At 43.7% G+C, this 16,654-nt stretch overlaps 1 protein-coding gene across 1 annotated transcript; it reads left to right on the top strand.

The window, feature by feature from the left end:
- Nucleotides 1–333: 333 nt before the first annotated feature.
- LOC134448815 (sialoadhesin-like) lies at nucleotides 334–6,034 on the top strand. The gene is made up of 8 exons (XM_063198474.1): nucleotides 334–640; nucleotides 1,153–1,452; nucleotides 2,291–2,554; nucleotides 2,825–3,100; nucleotides 3,375–3,456; nucleotides 3,646–3,711; nucleotides 5,464–5,626; nucleotides 5,944–6,034. The coding sequence occupies exons 1-8, from the start codon at nucleotides 334–336 to the stop codon at nucleotides 6,019–6,021; spliced, it is 1,536 nt and encodes a 511-aa protein (XP_063054544.1). The 3' UTR covers nucleotides 6,022–6,034.
- Nucleotides 6,035–16,654: the final 10,620 nt, after the last annotated feature.

The raw sequence follows: 16,654 nt of genomic DNA, 5'->3' as shown, positions 1-16,654 counted from the left end.
ACACACACACACACACACACACACACACACACACACACACACACACACACACACACACACACACACACACACACACACACACACACACATGTGATATTTGAGGAATTACAATGCACTGTAATAATAGGTTTGCATTGGTCATGTAGAAAAGACTTTCAATCTTCATTCCATGGCTGATGCGTGTTAGTGTGATAACATGTTTGCATAACATGCTTTTGCAAGTCCTCACAAATTTGTGTGTGTGCGTGTGCGAGTGCGTGTGTGTGTGTGTGTGCGTGTGTTCACTCCACAGCCGCCTGCTTGTTTAGCACACCAGAGGGCTTCGTCATTGAGATGCCGTCCTCTGTGAGGGCTGTAGAGGGCAGCTGTGTAGTGATTCCCTGCCACACGAGCAGCCACACCAGGGTGATTTGGTACAAGCACCAGACAGCCAGGTGGCCGGTGGTTCATGATGGGGAAAATCTCCGCAATGCTATAGATGGATTTGAAGGACGCACCTCCATGCCGGGGAGGTCCTCAGATGGCAACTGTTCTCTCAGGATCGACAACGTCAGGATGTCTGATGGCATCACGATGTTTCCCCTTATCAACCCTGAGACTGATAAATACTACAAGCCATCTGTCCAAATTAAGCCTCAAGGTAAGTGAGCCTAGGTGATTTATAGAAGCTATATACATCTGAACTTGTGGTAAGCCTTGATGCCTTGATGAAAACATAAAACTTAAAGAGGCACGACCCTACTGTGGCTTTAATGGTAGGGCTCTGGGCTGCTACACTGGCGACCCAGGATCAATTCCGGCCTGCGTCATGTGCCAACCCCTCCCCATCTCTCATTGTAGCTTTTAGTTGGTTACAGACTGGCAAGCCTACAGGCCATATACTGTATGTCACCAAGAGAATGTTTTTTAACTCTGAAACATGGCAAATCATTTATGCTATGAGCTGCGACAATGATTAATTTACCTCAGAAATGGCATGGCAACCTTTTAATAGTCAATTTTTCAGCTTGGAGCAGGCTTCACTATTAAATACAGTACTTGTGGCACGTTTGTGTGTTTGTGCAAAGAAAAACAATACAGCCTATGCAAGGTGCAGCCTCTTTCTCAAAAAATAGCCTATAATATTTCATTCATAATTCTATCCAACAACAGCAAAACCTAGACTGCAGATATCCATCTCCAAGTCCCCGGTGAGGGAGGGTGAAGAGTTCAGCCTGAGCTGCAGCATCCTCCACTCCTGCCCCCCCTCTCCCCCCTCCATCCACTGGAGCGGCCTGGCTGCCATGTCCCCCGAGGTGCACACTGGGAAACAAGACGGGGACATGTGGGAGACCATGTCCACTGTCAGGGTGACCGCTGCACATACTCAACACCATACAGATGTCCTCTGTCACAGCACGTTCAGCGATCAACTGGCTACAACAAGCAACTCTCTCACTTTGGACATCTTGTGTAAGTAGGGCTAATATGACGTATGTGCATTACAGAAAGTTTACAACTGGCTAATAGCCCACTTGTGCCATTCAGTAAATACAATGAGAACTTTAGGCTGCTCTGTTCGAATAATTTACCACAACTTCAAGGATTCAGCAAAACAAAACGTAATGAGTGTATTAACACTACTGTTAATACATTCATAGCAACTGTGATGGGCAAAAAGTCTAGGGTCACATATTCCAGATGTTTTTACCTGTCCAATTCAACCGGGTGATAATTCAGGTAAAACAAAGTAATTTGGAATATGAACTGCATTGTAAATAATGAATCTTTTCTGCTCATCACTGCTCATGAAACAGTCACGTACGATATGAGTTGTACATGACAGCTGCAATGAATGTACCATAAACTAGAAATGCACTCAGAGATTGCAGACCTCCGCCAAGGAAGCTGTTTGACAGAGCATTTGACTAGTTACACCCTACTTTCTAAAGTCTTTCTGCCTTCTTTATGGAGCTAGAAACGGGAAAGTCAAAATTCGCCCTATCCAGCAATGGTGAAGAATCGTTAAAAAAAATATATCGTTCCGGATCGTGCTCCGGATCACCACCTAAATCAAATCACTTGTTAATTTAGTTATTTCCCACAACTACACAAAGTTTCATCCAAATCCATGCATAACTTTTCGAGTTATCCTGCTGACGGACAGATAGACAGACAGACAAACCAACGTGACCGAAAACATAACCTCCTTGGCAGAGGTAACAAAAGTGTGTAGTATTAGTAGCTGTAGTAGAAGTAGTAGTTGCTCTCGTGTTGCCAAATGTTGCCCCAAGTCTTCGTCTGCTTGCAGATGCTCCAGTGGATGTGGCGCTGGCTTCCATCGGGGGCATCATCACAGAGCACAGTGTGGCCACCCTATCGTGCAGGAGCAACAGCAACCCAAGGCCCAGTTTTTACCAGTGGGTCATCACCAACGGGGAAAACACACACAAGGTCAACTCCAGCATTGGATACATCGACGTCACTGATGCCCAGAGGACCTTCTCTGCTGCTTGCACTGCTCACAACCCGTTCGGGGCTAGACAGTCGCTGAAGACGTCTCTCAATGTCACATGTAATTATTCAAGTGACTCTTGAAAAACTTCCAATTACAAATTGTGGTTAGATAATGGAGAATGTGGTGGGAGGTGCTTTGAAAATGTGTAAAAGATGGATGAAGATGGGTACATTTTTAAATGACATGTTGTTTTAACTGTTCATATTCAGCAGCTTTGCACACATTTCTTGTGCTGTTGTGATTACGCTGCAGTGTAGTGTCCTCTCTAATACAGGTGAATTGAAAGTGCACTATCCCTACAACTCCTTCCATCCTCCTCTGCCACAGATGTGTCCATAGTGTTGCCAGAGTCCTACTGCTCAGAGACGGGAGGGGTGATGAGGTGTGTGTGCCAGGTGGATGCTAACCCCACTGCCACAGTCACATGGAAGCTAAACGGCACTATGGAGCTCCCAGCAGACGTGGTTCCCAATGTCACCACTAGAGGGAGTGTCCAGTCATCTGAGTTGTTGCTGGAGGGAGACCTGGCCAGTCACAAGCCAGTGCTGTGCATGGCAACCAATGGGCACGATGTCGATACCCAGGAAATGACAATAAAAGGAGGTAAAGGTATCCAGCACTTTTTTGTGAAATCAAGTGTTCAAAACACTTTTATTTCTAAGACTATTTCCCATGTGTTGTAATTGGACAAATTAGACATTCAGAGGGACTTGAGGCGGTGTTTGAGTTGCCCAAAAGGTTAAAAAATAAATATTGCATTTTGAAATACACTGCCTCCACTCATTAATTCCCATTCCCATCCCATTCCTCCCAACACCAATTATAGCCCATTATAATATGATGCTCACTATGATGATTCTCCATGTTTGCTCCACAGTGTTCCCTTGGATGTGGATTGGTGTGGTCTTTGGACTCCTGGGACTGTGTGGCTTTATGTATTTCTGCTGCACAAGAAGGAGGTTTGTTCACAATTATCCCAATACTAATTGCAAATGAAATTACAATTGTATTTGAAATTATTTGAAAATTGAAATTACTATATAACAACTGTGCTATAGAAAAAAAAACATTGTTATGACTGCTGATGAGCAATGCTGTGATCTTTCATCACATCTTAATAATTTATATAAATATTCTGCTGCCTTTAGGAAGTCTGGTCATCCTGATTCAGCAAGGGATGGTGATTCCTCAAACTGGGATATGGATCAATATAGGTCTCATACTTTATCCCACAAATTCAATTTTGTTTGTAATTTGTAAAACTCTGGTTCATGTTTACTGTTATCATATATCAAACGGTATAACGGTTTGCGTTTTTGTCCGCCCAAAGTGTCTGGACTGTCTGTGGCCTGTGCCTACTGTATACACTGTGCTCACAAAAACTGTTAGGACCAGCAAACATAACTGTTACAGCTGTTTAGGCCTCTGTGACATACAGCAACACATACAACACATTCTGAAGACAAATGGTAACTGTAATAGCAACCTTGGTTGTTTTAAAATTCAGGTCCTACTTAAATGATTTAGTTATATTTGGCATATTTAATTTCAATTCCTATCCTGCCACATTCCAGGAGATCCCAGATCCCAGATGGATACCCTGAACCAGCCCTGAGCTCAGACAAGTGAGGACTATATTAAATATGCAGAATTCAAATTGTACAAAATATAGACAGTGTGTATACTATCCCAAACTGTTCTTCTTGAATTAGAGACCTACAATTTTACACATTTTCTTACACAGAGTATAGTTGAGAAAGAGATATGGCATTTCGCGACAGTGACATTGTCAAAAAAAAACAAGTTAGCAGCTTACTTGGTTTGCATGCAATTTCCCATTGGCAACCGACTAAGTTGCTAACCGGACAGCAACCACGTTTTCCAGAAACACGGTCCTGTGGATAGGTCTACAGTAGGCCTACATGTAGCTACTGTAAAAATGTAGCAAGCTGTCAGGGCTTTTACCACATTTCTAATCGCCCCATTTCCCCTAGTCCCCCGCTGAGTTTGTCCTGTTCTATATGGTCTCGTTTACATGAGACATTTAGTTCAGAATTAACTCAATTTAATTCTGAATAAAGCTCAAGACCGCTTTGAAAACGTTATGTAAACACTTCACCTTTCTGAATTAAGTGAAAGTTTAATGTAAACTTGAGAGAACTATTTAATTCTGAATTATTAATTTGGAACTAAAAACATCATGTAAACGTGGCCAATGTCTCCTGCAGGCCAAGCATAGATGTCAAAGGGCCCTCCGCTACGAGGCCTGAAGAGCCCGTCAGAGTCAAGAGTCATTGCATTGAAAACAACTAAATAGCATTTCTCGACAGCGTCATTGCCAAAAACCAAGTTAGCAACATACCGGTACTTGGTTGGCATGCAGGTTCCCATTGGCAAACGACTTGGTTGCTGACTGGATACTAGTAAGGATCCTTTCCAGAAATGAGGTCCTGGATAGGTTAGGTCTACAGTACATGTAGCTACTATGCATGTCAAAAATGTAGCAAGCTGTCAGGACTTTTGCCACATTTCTAATCGCCTCATTTTCCCAAGTCCCCTGTTGAGTGTGTCCTGTTGTATCTACGTCAGTGTTTCTCAAACTATTTCAGACCGAGGACCACTTTGTCCCCCCAAAAATGTTCAGGGACCACCTCTCAACTAAATTGACCGTTAAAAGGTGCTGATTTGACACTGCTAATTTTGATGCAGATCACTTACATTTTATTCACATTTACATTGGTGAAAATGTGACTTCAGCTATGTTTAGACTTCAGCTATGTTTCTATGTAATAATGCTACAAATGTAGCCTACTGCTAGCTTGTCTTGAGAACCACTGGTCTACAGTACATGTAGTTACTGTAGAAACGTAGCAAGCTGTCATAAGTTTTGCCACTTTTCTAATCGCCCCATTTTCCCAAGTCCCCTGTTGAGTGTGTCCTGTTGTATCTACGTATGTCTCCTGCAGGCCTGGCATGGCTGCCAAAGGGCCCTCCTCCTCTGCTACGAGGCCTGAAGGGCCCAAGTCATATGGCGGCAGAGAGGAGGATGAGGCGCGGTGTGAGGGCGGAGGATATGACATGTACGAGAACACAGCTGTCATCAGAGGAGGCCAGATCGGGATTTATCTGGTACTGAGTGATGATGCTGTTTGTAACATAAATGTAACATACACACACGCATACTGTACTGTATGAGCAGGGAGACATGAATGCACGCACGCACACATGCATACAAGCACACACATAGTACATGTGTACGCACGGACGCACACACACACACACAACCCTAACCTAAACGCGAATATTGCCCCCTAACTACAGTATGTCTATAGTGGGCAGTCTATAGTAGGCAGTCTAGTCTATCTCAGATGGCACTTACCGTACCGTATGAAGACATTGCCTCTTGTATTAAAACATTCTGATATACTTGTACCATTGTCTTTCAGGAGGACGAAGATTTTGAAGACTGTGACGGGGATCAATTTGGCAGCCACGCCTCTGACAATATTTACCTGAACAGATAGCCTACGATTAAACTGGTCCGTCAGACATTTAAAAAAATAAAATGTATTGTGTTTGTGTTTCACTTCCGGACTTTTCTAAATTAACATAAAACTGTACTTGTACAGTCAATCCGGAAAGTATTCACAGCGCTTCACTTTTTCCACATTTTATTATCTTACAGCTTTATTCCAAATGCCACAAATGAATCTCTGTTGTCAAATTCCTATACAAATTATTCCATTATGACCATGTGGAAAAAAAGTTGTCTTGACAGTTTTGAAAATTTATTTTAAAAAAATAAAACACAAAGGAATCATATTTACAAAAGTATTCACAGCCTTTGCTTAATACTTTGTTGAACCACCTTTGGCAGCCACTACATTCATTTTTTCATTTCGAAATGAAAAGGGATTAAAAGGGAGGTCATCGGTGTGTGTTTCAACCTTTCATTTCATTGAAATTGTACATTTTGAGTCTGCACCTGGCTAAAATAGATGGGTGTGAGTTTTGAATGAAATCCTATGGAGAGTATCATGATCTGCTTCTGTAGTCACAGTGCATGTTGACATGCATGCTTCTTTAGGTGTAATTCAGATTTCCAATGTTGACGGCATCCATACATCCCCAAACCATGTCAGTCCCACAACCATGGTTGACTAGCCAGATGATGCACTTTTTTTGTAAAACTCACTTGTTTACCACCACACATGCTTGACGCCATCTAAAGCAAATTTGTTTATCTTGGTCTCAAGAGAGATGAACAGACCAAGGATATGGATCACTGGAATCATGTCATGTGGTCTGATGAGACTTCATACACTTCATACAGTACATACGATTTCGCTTCAACAATTCAGGTTTCCCATAACTGCCTGTTACGATTCAGTCTGACAATGTTGGCGATTAAGGACATTTTGTCACATATTAGTATTATCATAACCACGATCATATGTATCTTATTAAAACATGAGAAACATCTTTTATAAATCCCCTTATGAGGACTACATATGTCACCGGGGTGACAACGATAAGTGGGGGAGGGAACGTACATTTCGTTTGGGGAAGACTTTCTGTGCTGCACCTCTTTAAACAATCATGGCGGCCTCATTAGTTCTACCAGGGGCTGTTCACTCACGGAACTTGCTACTAGCCACAACTGGCTAACCCTAACCACGGGACAGTGCAAAATGAATGGGTGTCAATGGAGTTTTTTACCATTATAATTTTTGCGATTTTTTATAATTTTTTGTCCTGAAATATTAATATTAAGTTCGAAGCTAGAAATAATAAGACCCCATTTGAGTAGCGTTTCGATTATTTTGCGCCACTAGATTATTATATACTGGGTCACAAAGCTCAATTTTTATGGGGCCAAACCCATAAACATTAGCACGATGCTAGCGAGTACAGGTTGAAATCTTCTAACCTGCTGTAAAACTACACACCTGAACGATTTGTCAATACAGCCTATTGTTAAACAACAGTCATCGTGCTTACCAGGAATGTTTTGTTGATAATATTTGTGACTGGAAATGGCAGTAGCAATGTATTTAGCATGGGTTCCCCTTTCCATTCCATACATTTTCCCACATGAAGGACTGGCCTACGCTCGTTACTGCAGTATGCATGCAAAGCTAAGGGACTGTACGTTATTTACTGGGGGGGGAGGGCTGGTGCGCTGGAAGTCCGGTCAAAAAAAAAAATCATGCCCCCCCCCCTCCACCTCAATTTTTTTCCCCATGGCCCTCCCCCCACTTCAATTTTGTTTTCCCATGGCCCTCCCCCTACAGGTACAAAAATGTAATATGTAAAATTGGTAGATGAACAACCATCATGACAACAGTCAGAGTAGCCTACATCAAGGGCGGTTGTCTGCACTATTATGTGCTATCGATATCAGTGGATACCTATGAGAAGCCGCTAGAATCTACCTCTGCGGCTGCATGGGATGCCTTTTAACTCCACTGTCACCAAGACAAATTGCAGGGACGCAGGAACTCATTTTGACCAGGGGGTGCTGTAGTCAGCGAAGGGTCTGGGAGTCCTCTCCCAAAAAAAAATGTTTTTTTTTAGATGCAATTTCCTGCATTCTAATCAAGTTTAGGATGAAGAATGGCGAATCCCATCTGACTAACTTCTTCATGTTTTATGTAGCCTAACCAAGGATGACTAGATTTTACCTTTTTTGTTTAACATTTCACTTCAAAATTATTAAGTTCTTATGGAAGGGAAACGCGCACCTATGTGGAGGTGAGGGCGTGTTCAAGAGCAAATCGCGCTGCCGTGACAGTTTCTCTCTTCTCCATGGGGAGTCTACAATGTGTGAAATTAGTAGAAAATAGAAATGCATGACTAGGCTATGCGATGCACTTGTGAGAGGTGACCGGGCTTTCAAACAATTTAGATTTTCTTGCAATTGCGACTGTGTATCTCAAGATGCATACGATCAGGACCCCTGCCTTGTCTCCCCGCCCGCGCACAAAAGCACGCACACACAGACAGGCATAGGCCTACTGCTTCCCGAATGTGATTAGGCTACACTCTGACGGCCAAAGAGTTTGTGCTGTGATCGGTGAGAGAAGTAGGTTAAGCGCCAAAGCAGCTGGTGCCATTGCTGGCTATTGATACAGGGAGAGTGTGAAAGCCACCTTTAGTTTGCATTTGACGTTGGCCATATTTAAGACTAAAAGGTGCCGCTAAACGGTGGTCAAATCAGCAGCAAGAGGCAAAAGGAACAAATCGCCACCACTACAAAAGTCCAAAACATCTAACAATAGCACAGCCATTTCACACCGCGGCAATTCAATTTTGGCAACAGTTATGATAGACAAGCCACGCACACCATCGGCTGTGCTATAGATTCACCCCATAGCCAACTCCGAGGCTAAGATAGACTTCACCAGCAATAGGCAAGACCTAGCCAACCAATGTGCTACTACGAATCCAATCTCCACCGCAAGAAACAAAAGTCACTTCTTACCCGACACGATGCACAATTTTGGTGACATTCCCTTCTTCCGTCGCACTTTAAATTCACCTAATTCCTTACTTAGTTGGTCCGTTTTTGATCACCAAAGTGATGAGACTTCTCTTCAAAACAAGTTAGCTCCTCCAATGGGTTTAAGACCGTGTTGATGCATGCCCAAGCCATATCGCTGTTAATACCACTTTTATTAATACCTTGACACCACAAGCTAAACAAAACAAACGTCTCTCTCGGCGGTGCTATGCGACCATTGAACACAGATGTAAAGCACACGGCGGTGCCATTATATAAAATCATGACTTACCAGAGGCTGTGACCACCAGTTGACTACAACACAACACCTCTCCAAAATTCCTCTGGAAATGCCCATCCAATTCGTTGTCAAAACTTCCCAAACTGTTTAGCCCATAGGCCTATAGTTCACCTCAGCTAGTTTGATATTTGCTCACGGTCATTTTCTATGATGCTCAATGTTCCTCCGTAGCACTAGCAATCCTACAGTGAAAGAGAGTAAGCGCGGGCAATCTACAGTAGCTGCACCTGATAGTTCTACAGATCAGTGGCGGCTGGTAGTCTGTCAAACAGGGGAGGCTGTTCAATTACAATATGTCCAGAACGCAAAAAAAGGGGGGGGGGCTAGGGGGGGTCAATTTTGACACACATCTTACATTGGTCCTGAGCCACATATGGCCTCACACACTAAAGGACTCTTGTTGAAACAAATTTGTTAATCATTAATCATTATCCCCCTTGTAGCCTATTCATAGGGACATTTTTTTTAAAATTATTATTATTATTATTATTATTATTATTATTATTATCATTAGGCCTACCTGCTACCTCCTCCATATTGTGATGTGATTGAGTTTGCCTTCGTTGTCTTTGTTCATTGCTGGGTGCACGGCTTAACTTACCACTAGAGGTCGCAAAATCTTTAATTATTTACCAGACATTGCCAACACAGTAGGAAACAAGGACTCGCCACTCACGGGACTTGGCAGTTAACAAGTTGGTCAGACACCACACCACGAAAGCTCAAAAGAAACGGTTGTTCTTCCCTACCTTTTTCGCCAAGTCAATATTAGGCAGTACTCTGCTCTGCTCCTTGATATTCATTTTCTCCTCATAAAGACGACTGGAATTCGCCAGAATTTAATCCACAATACTTGGCATTTTGCATAGCTCTCTAGCTTTCTTGCAAGCTAGCCCTAACGAAAAGTAGGCAACTTCAACTTTTGAATTGGGAGATTAAAAAGGATAAGGACGTGCCACTATTAAGACTTTATTCGCAACACTAGGTTTACAAGAATATGTACACAAAACTGGAGTACACCGCAATGAATAGCTTCCCCACTGGTTACCACGACGAAACTTCTCAGTCAAATTAATAACATATCCGCATTTCGAAATGAAATCAACTACTGCAGCCTACTGACACGGGGTTCTCCCAATCACAAGTCGGAGCTCCAGTCTCCGGTCCCTCCCCCCTCCTCTCTTCTCCGATAAGGGCGTTCATGACAGCGTCTTTCCTGCGAGGTTGAAAATTTGCTAGGCAGCGAGCATGCTCAGTGTGTCCGCGTGAAGCATCCTGGTTAGAATTTGCCGTTCACGATGCAGTTGAAGGGAGTGACCTCTGCGCGGCAGTCGTGTCACATGGCGTTGAACCATCGCGGGAACAAAAGTTTTGTCAAGCTGCCACGCAGTAGCTGAAACCAACTGCGCTGGGCAGAAGACCTCCTCCATGATGTGAGGAATCTGCCGTGATTGGTGTTCATAGCTCATGTGATTCATGTGTGTGTAGTTGAACGTGCTTCATTTTCTACATGCTGAAATGCATTTCATGCTCAAATGCAGCAAACTCAGAGTGGTATCATCCATATGTATGGTCGCACAACCCACTTACAACAGAAAAAAAGAAACAAACCACCCTGTCGTCAGATGCTCCATCTTCGCCACGTTAGGAGTGTATGCCGTAGGTTACAAAACCAGTATTATTCCGCGGGCCGCCTACTCGACGGTTAGAGTAGTGGTTGCGCGCCTGACTTCCATTCATGAGGTCCCCGGTTCGAAACTGCACCGAAACTCGGGGAGGCTTTAGTTGCTGATGGTTAATGTGGAAACAGACCGTTGCGAGCCACTTATCTTGTCTTTTATGTATGAAAGTGCACGAAACAGAGTGGCCTTTGTGGTTGGCGCGCCATGGTAAAGCTACATATTGAACACCTGGGTTCAATCCTCGCAGCATGGGTTGGCGCTGTTAAGTAATTTTAAAACGGTCCTATCTGAATGACGACTTTGGTCCCAAAACACAAAATGAATAGCCTAAAGTGAGCACTAATTAACTGAATTATAACATGGAAGTGAAGCCAAATCATCACAAATTTAACTAAGAGTTGTACCATGATTCACCGAGTAGTAACCTGTGTCTCTACCTCAAGACCATCCGATTTCTCTCCGAGAGGCAGAGAGTCTCGGATTTCACAAGCATGTGCCGACATTGGTAAGCACGTCATGGAATTAGTGCCATGATGATTTAATTCCACGAGAGGGCGCCCTGGTACACCCACTGTCAAAATAGGTAGATCCACCCACAGACCTATAGATCCACCTTCTTTGCCGCTGTTGAAATCTCGTCGTCCTGATGTGTCCAGCTTGGTTGCGACGCAGTTATCCCCTCCTTTTTATGACCAAGCAAATCACGTTTTGATCAAATCTTTTGCTGCGTGGTTGCAAACGAGCCTATTCACTCCCAGTGAGGCTCAGTCTCAAAATAAAAAAAAATTCACGGCAGTAGCCAATGACCGTTTAGCATTTTTCCATTGAACAAGGCCGACAGGCGGACAACAGATGCGTCCCTCTATGCCAGTTCCAACTATGCCATTTCCCCCCCCAAACGCCCCCCTGGCCTCCTCCTAGCCTGTCAACGCCCCCCGAGGATGTACTTTTTGTTTATTGGTCATCATGGACACTCCAAATATTGTGGCAGGCAGCAAAATGGCGAGACATGGCTTTATTTTTTGCAGTTTAGGGTATAATAAGCTTATCATCATTCTTGGATTTGGAAAAGAACCATAGGCTATGATTTGAAATTTCACATAGCCTAGATGAAGTAGGCTACATTACAAATTACCAGACATTTATTAGGCCTAACAACCTTTAGTATCACGCCATTTCAGAATTATGTGCATGTGGGAAAGAATCTAAACATCGACAAATAATAAATAAATAAAACCGTTTGGGTGAATCATGCGCTTATGGGTTGAACCTTTAGGTGAATTATGGACTTTTTCTCAATACCAGCTTCACCGTCAAGGCACAAAGCAGTGAACTTCCGTGCCAGAGTTTATCAAATGCACACGACTGCAAAGCAATTACGAAAGACGCGTTCTCTCCTGTACTCTCTCTGAGCGCAACGAAAAGCACCATTGCCCTTCCAAATGGCAGTTGGTTTGATTTTTTAAACTCACTGCAGCATTATTTTTAAAAACACGCATTTTGTGCATTAATAATGTGAAACTCAATTACCCAGAATGCTGCACGTGAGCTCTCTACCCGGGTGATTCTGGAAAACAAACATGGCGGCAACTCGCTTTACTACCTTAATAATGTGTTAATCCGACGCTAGATTTCTTAACTGATGAAAATCGAAGGCAGAAATCAACATTGTAGTGTCTAAATATGAGGTCGATTGGTCTATTTGTGGCGTACATCACGATCGGCTGAGTTGTTGGCCTCACGTTTGTCAGTTAGCCTGTGGCTAGGCTACTTTTCGCCAACGTTAGCATCCGGTTTAGTATAGAAAGGCTATGCTTGCACGCATTCGCTCCGTAGTCTGCCGCCTTGTGGCCACAGGAAGGAACAATTTAAAGAAAGCGTTTCAGACAGACAACAATTGAATGAAAGCGTTTCAGACGGACGGAAATGTAATGAAAGCGTTTCAGACGGACGGACGGACAGACAGACCCTGTTATAGAGATGCTGGACGCATCTAAAAAACATACAATCCCACATGCCATTGAAGTCCATTGAGACTCGACTCGCTTGCGTTGTCTTGAGCGGAAAAAAACTCGTGCGAGCCTCGGGATCGTATTACAGATTGGTTTCATCTCTAAGTTGAGCACATGCATTTTCTATGGAGCTGGGTCTGAAATAACAATGTTATTAAGTCGTGTAAAGCATTAGTTTACATACTATTCTCCGTGATTTTGGACAGGAGGCGGCGCCTCCCTTGTATTCAAGGAGGAATCGCCTCTGCTACAGATACACGCTTCAGTGCTAAAGTATGCACCCGGGACCTTGCATCGCAAAGCGATGTGTTTCAGAGCATTTCTTTATTATTATTTAAAATAATATATGAAAATAAAATAAAATAAATTCGTTTTTTTTTTCCCATGGCCCTCCCCCTAACTCCGATTTTTTTTGCCATGGCCCTTCCCCCCACCTCATTTTTTTCCCATCATGGCCCTCCCCCCCCTACGCACCAGCCCTCCCCCCCCGGTAAATTACGAACAGTCCCTAACTGGCTACAATGGGAACCAAGTTTTACATGCTGGCTAATCAGGATGAGTGGATGCAGGTGTGAGAGTGGATGCAGGTGTGAATGGAAATGAATGTGATGGATGATTGGCACAAACGGAAGGGGCAAGGGTATTAAGACACAGACGGAGCAGCAAAGAGGAGGACTGACGGAGGAGAAAGACCAGAACCGGGAGGAGCCGAATACAGCCCAGAGGGGGGAGAGACGCCGCCGCTGCCGGGAGCAGCCGTGTAGGAGAGGGTGAAAGCTGACCGGTAACCGGACGGAAGCAAGCAGGAGAAGATGGCACGAAGTGAAACTGATCCTACGGATCTGGATCCATGCAGCCGAGAGGTCGACGGACGGCATAGTGCCAGAGTTGAGGTCCGCGGAACGACCTACTCCGATGAAGCTGCCGAGTTGGACATGCGGGGGTGATGGAGCACCTCCCCCGATCAGTTAAGTGCCTACGCTTGCTTACCGTGGCCTCCAAGTTGGGAGACCCTCTCCAAATGTGTATGCTGCTCCAGGCTCTGTCTCTCCCTCCCTCTCACTTACCCCCTCGGGTTCACCCTCTCTCTCAATGTTGGAGAAAACTCCATGCAGGACAGACTCTTCCATGTGGCTAGGCAGGCTACCCCCTGTTTATTCACCGTTTGCAGTTACTTTAATGTAGCTTAGATAAGAGCTTCGCGTGCAGTGTTTACATGGTGTGACTATACACGAGTGTTGGGTAGTAGCTGCTTTTGCCATACTTGAGACCACTATACCCTGCGTGGACAGTGACGACTGCACTTGTTCTTACAGAGAGATTGGACCCCACCCGTCCCGTGTGTCAGGAGGCCAGGAACCCTGCTGGAAATGAACAGGCCAAGCGCAATGAACTCTGGACTTGACTCGGACACTGGTTGAGAACCCAATGAATGAACTGGTTAAGGAGGACATTACAGACCTGCCCATGGGACCTGCTTGCCTGGTTAACACCAGACCTAATCAGATCGAAACGATTGTGTAGAACGTAAGGCAGTGTGGGTGTTCCCAGGCTAGGGACCTGCGTGAGTGAGAGAACGAGTATGTGTGGGCGAGCGACCGTGTGTGTGTGTGTGTGTGTGCACGAGAGAGTGTGCTTTTAGGAATCGAATAGTAAATAAATATTGAATTTGATTCCATCCTGGTGTCCTGGCTTGTCTGTGGCGTGCAGTATGTTCCTCGGGGTAGCTGATGGTTAAGTGGGGGTGCCGCTTTTGAAACCGAGCGCCCCCTACCTGTGAGTATGAGAGTGAGTATTCTCTGGTTATTTTCTTTTTCTTCATTAGGGCCCGAGCACCAATAGGAAGTGAGATAATTTGACTTTTAAAATTTCACATACAATGGAATTTGAAACACCTGTTCTAAGCCGTACATCAGATCTACCTGATTTTGGTTATACATGATCTCAAGACATTGTAGATGACAAGTTGAAGAGGAGTTTTTGATATGTTGTATAATAACCAGATGACAGCTTGATTCATTTAGGTATCTAATTAAAAAACAGGAAATGTGCAACCAATTAATTTTTCAGCATTTTCCAAGTTGGAAAACCTCACAGGTTTTGAAGTGTAAGAAGGGGCATGGTGTTGCACCAAAGCCACTGTGCCATAGGCATACAGGAAATGGCCCCTGAAATCATTGAGCTTTGATGGAGATAAAAGAGACTTATCAAACTGAGGCTCATTATCATAATGGTAAAACATCAAACCTCTATAGTGTCAGCATGTGGTAGTATCACCACATTCGACAAAAAATATTTGTTTGACATGGTTGGCCTGCTCAATACTTTCACTTTCATGCCTGAAGCTGGGTAAGGCTGTCTTTCTGACTTAAACAGAAAAGGCCATGGGGGCGATATGCAGGTGCGAGGGCCCGACAAGGCCGCTTGCGGCTTTGATTTTCATTTTTTCTTTTCAATTTTATTTTATTGCCAGCACCAACCCCCAACCTGTGCAGTGATCAGTCGACTGTTCATCGTCATTATATTATTATGGTATGCAGCCTTTTACCTGTGGAGTATGTTTCCTTAGGCCACCCATGCTATGCACAGTGTTTCTTCACAACACAACATGCATACTCTGTCCTCTCCATCCAGAATTCCTCTGTATTTACAGTTTAGCTGTTGTAGAGTTGTGATATTCACTAGTCTCGGTTTTTCTAGACCGAGGTCTCACTTCAAGTGTTCAAGGTTTTGCTAAGCTAAAAACCCTCCGTTTGGGAATACTTCCCTCTCCTCCTGTGGTGGTTTGCTGTGTTGTCATAGAAAGACTTTGGTGTTGCCTCCGATTGGGGTTGGATAATCCATTATTAGTCTTCTCTTTTAAGAATAGTCGGACATACCCATAGACGGCCATTGTAAAGCCAATTGAAACAAAAAAACGAATGAGCCAAATAACGGAGACCGCAGCAAACGTGAGAAAAAAGAAAAAAAACGGTTAGGGGGACTCTAAAACATTGCAGACCACTCAGAAAAGGGGATTAATGATAAAAATAGTGACGTTCCCCTTTAATTAGCATTGTAGTGTGAATATCCATCCTACAGTCTTCTTGGAGTTCTCCTTTTGTGAATGCCCTCTTTGCTCTTGACGGCTGGTGACAGTTGTCTCCTCTTTGGGTGTCGCTTTCATCTCCCATAACCTTCAAACTTCAGGTCCCCTGAACTTGACGCACAGTTTCTGAAATTTCTGAACCGTAGGCCTTCATGAGTGGGTATGACCCTACAGCATGTTCAAATTCAATTATCACTCACTTTTCCCTTACATCGAAACATTGCCATATTCAATTTACACAGCATTTCTAAGGAGAAGCCAATGTGTCCATTGTGTCAAATCTCTGATCTTCCTCTTCATCCTCATTTCAGAGAAAGAACAGCCATGGAGGTCTGGGTCAACACATTTGGCTTAGAGATGCTAATCTTAACTAGCCAGACATCCACTCACTACGTTTCAAATGGTGACTAAGATTTCTTTCTATCAGCCAAGATCCGTTTTCTGCAGCATTTGCCAGGTATTCCTTTAGTCTTGACTGCACTGTCTTTTCTGTTTCCAGAGGTATCAAAAGTAAAAGTAAAAGTTAAAATAAGAAACACAGTTTCCCTCCCACAGAAGAAACTTATCTGAGT

Source organism: Engraulis encrasicolus, chromosome 5 (assembly GCF_034702125.1).
Source record: "Engraulis encrasicolus isolate BLACKSEA-1 chromosome 5, IST_EnEncr_1.0, whole genome shotgun sequence".
Taxonomy (NCBI): Eukaryota; Metazoa; Chordata; class Actinopteri; order Clupeiformes; family Engraulidae; genus Engraulis; species Engraulis encrasicolus.
This window is presented reverse-complemented; position numbering and strand designations above follow the sequence as displayed.